A 9064-nucleotide genomic window follows, 5' to 3' on the forward strand; every position below is an offset into this window, starting at 1 on the left:
AAGGGTTAAAAATACACTATTATAGGAAATGCCAAGCTATGACTTTGTACCTTCCATTCTGTGATATACATTCATTCATTCAACACGTTCATATGTGCCCAGCACTGTGCGAAGTACTAACAATGCTAAGATGAGGAAGACATGTTTCCTGGGATTTTATGTTTCATTATGGGAGATAATACAGGTAAACATAGAACTGACAATTCACCCAAAGCAGTATAGGCAAATGTGCAGTGGGACATCAGAGGAAAAGCTGTTTGAGAAGATTTCATAGCTGGATGGGTAGGATTTGACTCTATAAAGAAGAGGAAAGGATTTTCCAGGCAGAGGGATCAATGGGCACAAAGGAGAGAAAGCAAGTGACATGTTTGGACAATAGCACATTTTCTTTGGCTGGAACATATGAAAGGGGACCAGCAGGCATGAAGCTGGAAAGTACGTTAGAGCAAGATTGTCTTTGTTAAATGTAAAAAGCTATTCCTGGGATAACTAGACAGTACTTATCAGTTAATGGGGTGTGAGTGGGTGAGAGAAGTCAGAAGAGGGGTGGTGATTTACAGTTGACCAAGCCATTTATAGCACATGGCACTATAAGAGGTTTGTTCAGACGTTCTTGTTATCAAAGGAGCTGCTACCTGTGCAAGGTCATGTAGCTAGTGAGGGGGAAGACAAGAAGAAACTGGGGTCACAATCACATTTGCTGAATATCTACTATGTGCCAGGCACTACAGATTCAGTGGTGAGGAAGATAGAAAAGTTGCTGCTTTCTTGGAGTGTATGTCCCTGAGGGAAAAGAAATAATTATCCAATTACTAATTTAATTTTAATTGTGTTTCTTGCAAATGAAAGAAAGTAGAGGGTTCTGTGGAACTATGTTCTAGGTGGCTGAGCTGAACTTTGGAGTCAAGGTCAATGTCTTTTGGGAAAATGACATTTGACTCAAGCCTAAAGGCAAGTAGGCATTGACCAGACATAATGGCCCCTAGAAGTCCTTATGGAGACACCGTTAAGGATTTGGGTCTTTGCAGACATTATTTAATTGTTACAATAAATGAGTTGTATTGCATTTTTCAGTTAAGCAAGCTGATGTGTAGAGAGACATTACAAACTATTTAAGGAACCACAGCTTGGGCCTAAAATCCTGAATCTAATACTGTGAACATGTGAAGTTTGAAACATGTTCACAGTATGAGATTTGAAACGTGAAGTTTGACATAGTCCTTTGTTACACCTGTTTTTTTGTTTGTTTGCTTTATTCTCTTTACAGTGCAGAAGGCAGTCATGTGTCAGGACAGAGCAATGGCCGAGATCCTCAAGCCTTGGCTAAAGCTGTGCAAATCCACCATGATACCCAGCACACAATGTATTTTGCCTGAGAGTCTCGGAAGAACTCAACCAATTTGGCACCCCATGCAGCCTCAAAATGTTTCACACGCCTACCAGCATACTAGAGAGAGCCAAGTTGACTTCAGTTTGTCTTCTACCAGCAGCTCAGAATAGTTGCACTGAATAAATACTTCACAGCACTGTCTGATGCATCAACAAAATTGAGCCATTTTTTAAAAGTAATAGATACTCATAGATTGTCTTTTCTGATGCACTGGACTGAATTTTTACCTCAACGTACAAAGGCTGATCAGCCTGAACTTTCTAAAGGACTTTACAAGAAGGGTTTCTATGGAATATTTTGTTAGCTGTGGTGTTCACCGCATCCCTCTAGTCTTGTAAGAGAAGATTGTTCCTTTTTTCTGTATTCATCGAGTGGGATGTATGCATCAGTGGGAGAGAAAATCCAGTCTACTTCAGTTTAGCATAACTATTTAATTGTGTGGGTCCATAGACTTTTTAATGGAGATTTCCAATTTTGCCACTGTAAATGCCTTTAACGAGCAGTGATTTTTTTTTCAGGTTTTAAGAGTTTTATTAGTTTTACTACTTTATCTTACTGATTTATACAGACTTGTGCTGGTGCAAGTACAGGCTGCTGCCAGGCAATTGCACTATATTTGGCTCCAGTTTCAAATGGGCAGTTCTCTTATCTGGGTGACTCTTGTGAATGTGTAACACAAACAGATGTAATACATGTCGCAGTAACAGATAACACTGCCATAATAAAAAGTACCCAAGTTCCTCCCCCTCCCCTTTGGAAAAAAAATTAGGTTTTAGTATTTTTCAAACTTTGCAAAAGTGCCCATTTTATGCTGCTGTCTGATTTGTCAGATCTAAATGATTTTTAAACTTTTCTCACAAAAAGTTAACTTTGGCAATAAACATTTTTTAAGGTCCTTCACTTCCCCCACCCGCACTGACAATGAGTTTTTCTAGATGAAATTTTGGTATAATTTTATCAGCTATTTCTTATAGATCATAATCTGGCAATTCCTGAAATCAGTCAGAAAATACAGATATTTCCATGCCTTTTTAAAGAATTATTTTTTATCTCTTTTATATCATAGTTGGTGTCCTGTCACTTTGTTTTAAAATAAGCTAGAACCAGGATGCTTCCTTACTGGATAGGCTTTGCCAATCTTTAAGGTACATTGAGTGATGCTGCAACTTGCAAAAATGTACTAACATTTTAAATTTTTTTCCTGGGAATCAAGGTTACTTACACAGTTACTTGCAGTGCAAATTTTGTGCTGATCTTTCGACCTGAAATGTACTTGGTGAGGTTTCCTTCCTTTGAGTCAAGTAAAACTGCATACAAAGATTTTTCTTAATAGATTCTGGATTCCATTCACAGGGAGACAGGATTCTTTTCTTGTTCAAAGGGAGTTGATCTAAAGCAAGCATCAGCTACAAAGTAGGGGAAAATGTATTTTGTATTTAGTGTAGATAATACTTTGTGAATGGACAACAGTTACATAGAGTCTTGGTAGTTCCAGCCAGTGTTGCCCAGCCCAGATTTCACTGACTTGTAATTCTCCATCCTGGAACCTAAGCAGTGAGAGCTGGAAAAGGGGATAAAAGGCCCAGAGCCACACTTCACCTGGATGAGGAAGGTGCTGGGGGAAGAGGTAGATACAATGTGGTCAACTGAATTTGCCACTTCAGTCTGGAAACACTGGATCTGATAGTGAAGGGTGTTTGCTTGAACTCATTAGCCGGTCCAAATCTTTTAAACAGGCCTTCTCAAAATCCCAGCAATATAAAGCCCTGTTTTTCTTCAGTCTTTTAAACAAGCTTGTACATACTTTGAAGTTTACATTTCTATGTGCTTTCGATCAGCGGCACTGTTTGCTGGGACCAGTCTCTGAGACTTTTATAATGTATATTAAGTCCTGTAGCTCATTAAGATGGGTGCAGACATCTTAATTCTCTGCATATAGTGAGATGAAAGCAAGCTCTGTAATTGAGGCACAACATAGTGACGAGATGGGAGATGTTAATTTCTTAAGATTTTTCTTTTTTGCAAATACCTCACTTGGATGCTACAAATCAGGACATGTTGGTGAGGGACTGGCTACTGCTTTTATTCACACTTGATCAGGGAGAACACAGAATATACCCTTCAGCATGGCCACCCTGGACCCAAGAGGAGGAAAACCAAACTTTTTAGGAGGAGGACTCGCTGGAATCCAGGATGTGAAGAACTCTTGGTGGCTGGCTGGCTGGCCAGCAGGCACCACACCTGCACTTGAGTGCCTCGGGCATGCTTGTTAACGCACAGAAGAAGCGTCACTTGTCACCATCTCCTGGCATGAATGGAACAGGGAGCAAGGCAGAGTGCCTGGAAGCCCTGATTCACTTGCCTGCAGTTGGGCTATACGCTCAACCTTGAACTCTGCAGTTTGTACGACCTCAGTCAGTCCTAGCACACTGGGGCAAATGAGTGTGGTGGTGGAGGAAAAGCCGGGAGGCCTATTTTTATAGGAAACCAGTACCTTTAATGGTGCAAGGCTGTCATTTTGGATGAAAGGAAAGAAATATGGAAGAACTGGGATTATTTGGGGTATGGGGGGACTTGCTGAGGGGTGAATCTTTAAGAAGCAATCACTGCAGAATCAGAGTTGCAGCAATACTATTGCAAGCAAGTCTGAATGCATATTTTAATTAGGCTTGACAATTTGAATTTGTAACCCTCTGGACTGACTGAATTGTTATGCATGTGTCAATCAATGGGAGGTGTGCATTCTCTAGAAGTAGGGTGCTTAGTTTTTTTTCAAATGCAGCCTGTTTAGGCACTGTCATGTAGTGTGAAAGATTTAAATGTAACAATGCTAAAGAGTAACAATTTGGGGACAAGGTGTGGGGGACATTAAGAGTGGTGAAGATCCAAATGCTGAACCAGTTATGTTTTGTTGTTGTTAGTTGTTGAACCCTGAGCGATTTATAAAGAGAACTAGCTGGCTTAATGCAGCTAGTTCTAGGCAGGCAGAACATACTCATTTTTACTGTAAATTCTATTTGCTGCTTCCAAAGGTGATGATTTACAAGCAGACATATACTATATGGTCTGTATTTTAGGATCTGGTGCCCAGCCTATATCAAAGCTTAGCTACCTGGCTCAGCTACCTACCCTTCCTGTGGGAACAGTAATCCACTGTTTAACAAGGTTCACCCTCCCCACCCTGCCCTAGCGACCCTTTGTGGATGTGCTGTAAGATTTTCTTGCTCAATAGCAAGGTGGTAACTCTGCTTTCATTTTAAGAAAGTGGAGGCTGAGGGCATTGTATCAATATGGCTTCAACTCCAAGAATTTTTCCTGGTAAAATTAAAGGGAAGATCTTGTTATTGATCAACCATTTCCTTATCCCTTGCTATTGACATATACATGCTCTTTCTATGTCTAGTTGCTGAAAATGTTTGCATTTGTTCATTTGACTAATGGTGTAATTTTTGTTTTTATACTGTTAAACCTGTAATGTTTTAAAATGTATTTTATTAAATTTGGACTGGATGTAAGTCTCTAGCAATACGAGGTACTTTCTAAACTCTTAAGGGAGGGGTAATAGCCCCATGTTGAGATAAGATGATGGTTATTTAAAAAAAATTTTTTTTTGGCTTGCAGGGATATTTTGTGTGTATGTGTCCAAAAAAGAATAAATTGGCATTCTTGTGCCAAACGTTGTTTTTCTTAATTGTCTAATAAATATGGAGTGTACTGTTATGACAATACACATGGTTGCTTTTTGAAAACAATTTCCTCAATTTAAGAAATTTGAGAAAGAAGAACAGAGGGAAAACTTTGTGTTTTTAACTTCTGGGTCTCCTTCTGTTTAGAAATTGTTATTTGGGAACTTTAGAAGAACTTCTCACAACATTTCGCATATGAAAACTTCTACAAGATTCATCAGGTTACTGGGTACAACTCTTTTTTAAAAAATGTATTTCTTTATTCAGAGAGGTAGAGAGAGATAGAAACATCAATGATGAGAGAGAATTATTGATTGGTTGCCTCCTGCACACCCGCTACAGGGGATGGAGCCTGCAACCTAGGCATGTGCCCTTGGCTAGAATCGAACCCGGGACCCCTCAGTCCGCAGGCTGACACTCTGTCCACTGAGCCAAACTGGTTAGGGCAAGATATCCCCACCTTAAAGAGGAGTCAGCTTCAAAGAAGTTAAGTAACACACAGTTACTGAGTGGCAAAGCTAGAATTCGAATCCACACCTGTCTAACTTCATTATACCTGCTGTTGAGCATGAAATTACAGGAGCTTAGGAAAGGGAAATAACTTTTGCCATGAGGAGTCAGAAAGACTGATGTTGAATTTTAGGAAAGATCATGAAGCAGGAGTTTGCCAGATGGACAACAGAATACTAGACACACTTTCCTTGCAGTAGATTATGTTAGCTATAATTTTTGTTTACGCAAATGCTTTCCCTTACTCCTTTGGGTGATGGAATTCCTTTCTTATGGAAACTCCATTATTTTGTGTGTTTCAGGTGAGTCCATATGTCCTTCCTCCTTTTTCATTCCTCACCATTTCTGTCATGTTCATGTCCATCCTTGAATCAGTCACTGGGGATGTGTTACACCAGCCAAAAATGGCTCATGTGCCCACTCCTGGAGGGTGGGGAGGGTGACCAGCAAGATGGGAAGTGAGACTGATCAGTACCATTACAAGGCATGTGCCTCCTCTATTTTTCTCCATCTCTTGACTCTGATTTCCTCTATGTTGACTTTATTCTCCAGAAGCTAGTGGTAAATCTTTAAGGAGGAGAGGGGCAAAATCAGAAAAGCTAACAACTATATTACCAATTGTTTGTACAAGTTTAACAAACATTTCTGGAGCTACTATTTTGTGCTAGGAAATATAAAATGAAAGACACAAGTTCTGCTCATTGAAAGATTCACTTTTAAAATTGGGGGCCACACATGTAACAATGTAGCTTTGAAGGTTAAATGCTATGAGGATGTATACACAGAAACATGGGGGCCACTTAGAGAGTTTCCTCACCTAGCCTAGGGGATCAAGGAGGACTATTAGGGGAAGTGATGAAGAGCTGTCTCATAAAGAATAAACAAGCCCTAACTGGTTTGGCTCAGTGGATAGAGCGTCGGCCTGTGGACTGAAGGGTCCCAGGTTCGATTCCAGTCAAGGGCATGTACCTTGGTTGCGGGCACATCCCCAATAGGGGGTGTGCAGGAGGCAGCTGATCGATGTTCCTCTCTCATCAATGTTTCTAACTATCTCTCTCCCTTCCTCTCTGTAAAAATCAATAATATATATAGATATCTAGATAGATAGATATAGACATAGATATATCTATAGATATATATATATATCTAGATATAGATAGATATAGATATAAAGAATAAACAAGAATTTCATAAATGGACAAGGTGAAAGAAGGTATTCCAGGAATTCTCATCATGGGCAAAGGTATGAAAGGAAAAAAAAAACACATGACTTGTTTGGACGAATTACAAGTAATTACAGTTCTATTAGATTTTGAGGGATGAGAAAGGCTTTGAAGGTGATAAGGTTGGACTAGTTGGACTAGAGGCAAGCACTAGTTCCTGACAGGATAGGACTTGAATGGCATGCCAAGGAGTTTAGAGTTTATCCTGTAGGTACAGGGCAATCGCCATCTGATTCATGTTAGTTATGCTGGCAGTAGTGTGATGGGTAGGTTGAAGCTGAAGTTCTGCTGAAAATAGTTTTATTAAAATAGCCCAGTAATTTATTTAGTGTAGATAAGCCACAAGTGGAGCATCGAGTTCCTGGGTCAGGGTGTCCTCCAGAGTGGGCTTTATGCCCATGGGATTTCCAGCTCTCCTATGGTCTCAGTTACAGATTTTCTGTAAACAGTTGGCTGAAGGAGAACACCCACAGCTCTCTGGGAATGAACAATAATCCATAGCACTGGGAAGTTTTAAAAAATTAACATTTCTTCCAGAGAAAACCAAATCCATGGAGGCTAGGTTCTGCTAAAAGGTATACAGCATAGCAGTGATGTGGTCAGCAGTTAGACAGACGTGAGCAGAGCAATGATGATGGGCCAGCCCAGAAAAGCAGCAAACCCAGGTCAGTGACACCAAGTCTCACCTCAAGACCAGCAGAAGGAAACCAAGATGGCAGCATAGGTAAACACCTAAACTTGCTGCCTCGCACAACCACTTCAAAACTACAACTAAAAGACAAAACGGACATCATCCAGAACCACAGAAAGGCTGGCTGAGTGGAAATTCTACAACTAGAAGGAAAGAGAAATACACACTGAGACTCAGAGGAGGTGCGGAAGTAAAGTGCAGAGGTACAGAGCCGAGCACACGTGCGGAAAGGGCAGGCAACTGAGTACACAGCTGTCTTTTTCAATCTGGAGGGAGACACAAGCTCCCAACTGCTCTGAACTCCAGTTCCGGGTGAGACTCTGGGGACCCAGACTCATACGGGGAGAAACTGGACTGTCTGGCATCGGGCGGAACTCGAGGGCGGCTTTCTCTCAGAAATGTTTGCAGGGACTACCAAGGGACACTGCGACCCGGGGACCTCTTAAGGCAGGGCTGAGGATCAGCCATAGCTGTTTGCTCCACCCTGTTAATTCCCTGAGACCCTGCCCCACCCAAGCTGTGTGCAGAGGCTTTTGCATATGAATGGCCTGATCCTTTGCAATCTAAAATTACCTAACAAACTGCAGCTGGGTCAGAGAGCCCCAGAACATCCAAAAGGAGGGCCACAGCCCCACAGCAGCTTGCACTGCTTCACAGCTGGGCCTCAACTGGGCACCTCCAAACCCCAAACAAAGAAGAGGAATCTGCAGATCTCTCCATAGCTACTGCTGGGTGGCCTCAGGCAGAGGCTAAATTAGCACCTCCTTAGAGATCCAAGAGCCAGTGTACCCAGTGGTCAGAGTGGGACCATCCAGATTACAACTCCTCAGATCCATAAGGGACACACTCAAGAGGCAGACTCAGTGAGCACCAAAGCCCCACTGAAGCAAGGCTTGCCCCATAAGGATGTCTCCAGCACAGAAGTTCTCCCATCGAAGACACAGCTGATTTTCACAGCCAATTGGCCTAGAGGCGAATTCCTCCCAGTGATACCAACAACAATCAAGGCTTAACTACAACAAGACTGTGCACACAGCCCACAAAGGGGTGCACCAAGAGTGCCCACCTCAGGTAATTAGGTAGGTTGAGCCACTGGGCCCTATAGGACACCTAGCACACAAAGCCACTCTATCAACTCAGGGAAGCAACCAAGATGCGGAGACAAAGAAACAGGTCACAAATGAAAGAAATGGAGGAGAGCAAACTACTGGATATAGAGTTCAAAACCACAGTTATAAGGTTACTCAAGAATCTTCTAGAAACCACCGATAAATTTAGTGAGACCCTCGAGGATATGAAAAAGGACCAACTAGAAATTAAGTATACACTGACTGAAATAAAGAATAATATACAGAGATCCAACATGAGACTAGAGGATCCCAAGAATCAAGTCAAAGATTTGAAATACGAAGAAGCAAAAAACACCCAACTGGAAAAGCAAAAAGAAAAAAGAATCCAAAAATATGAAGATAGTGTAAGGAGCCTCTGGGACAACTTCAAGCGTACCAACATCAAAATTATGGGGGTGCCAGAAGAAGACAGAGAGCAAGATACTGGAAACCTA

At 41.5% G+C, this 9064-nt stretch overlaps 1 protein-coding gene across 1 annotated transcript in view; it reads left to right on the forward strand.

The window, feature by feature from the left end:
- Nucleotides 1-5129, forward strand: part of LOC308240378 (protein argonaute-4) — a 35999-nt gene extending 30870 nt beyond the window's left edge. The window contains exon 18 of the mRNA XM_080653291.1: nt 1268-5129. Coding sequence (XP_080509417.1) covers nt 1268-1376 — 109 coding nt within the window. The 3' untranslated portion in view covers nt 1377-5129. The remainder of the gene's footprint in view (nt 1-1267) is intronic.
- The last annotated feature ends 3935 nt before the right edge of the window (nt 5130-9064 follow it).

This window comes from Plecotus auritus, assembly GCF_963455305.1.
Source record: "Plecotus auritus genome assembly, chromosome: 2".
Taxonomy (NCBI): domain Eukaryota; kingdom Metazoa; phylum Chordata; class Mammalia; order Chiroptera; family Vespertilionidae; genus Plecotus; species Plecotus auritus.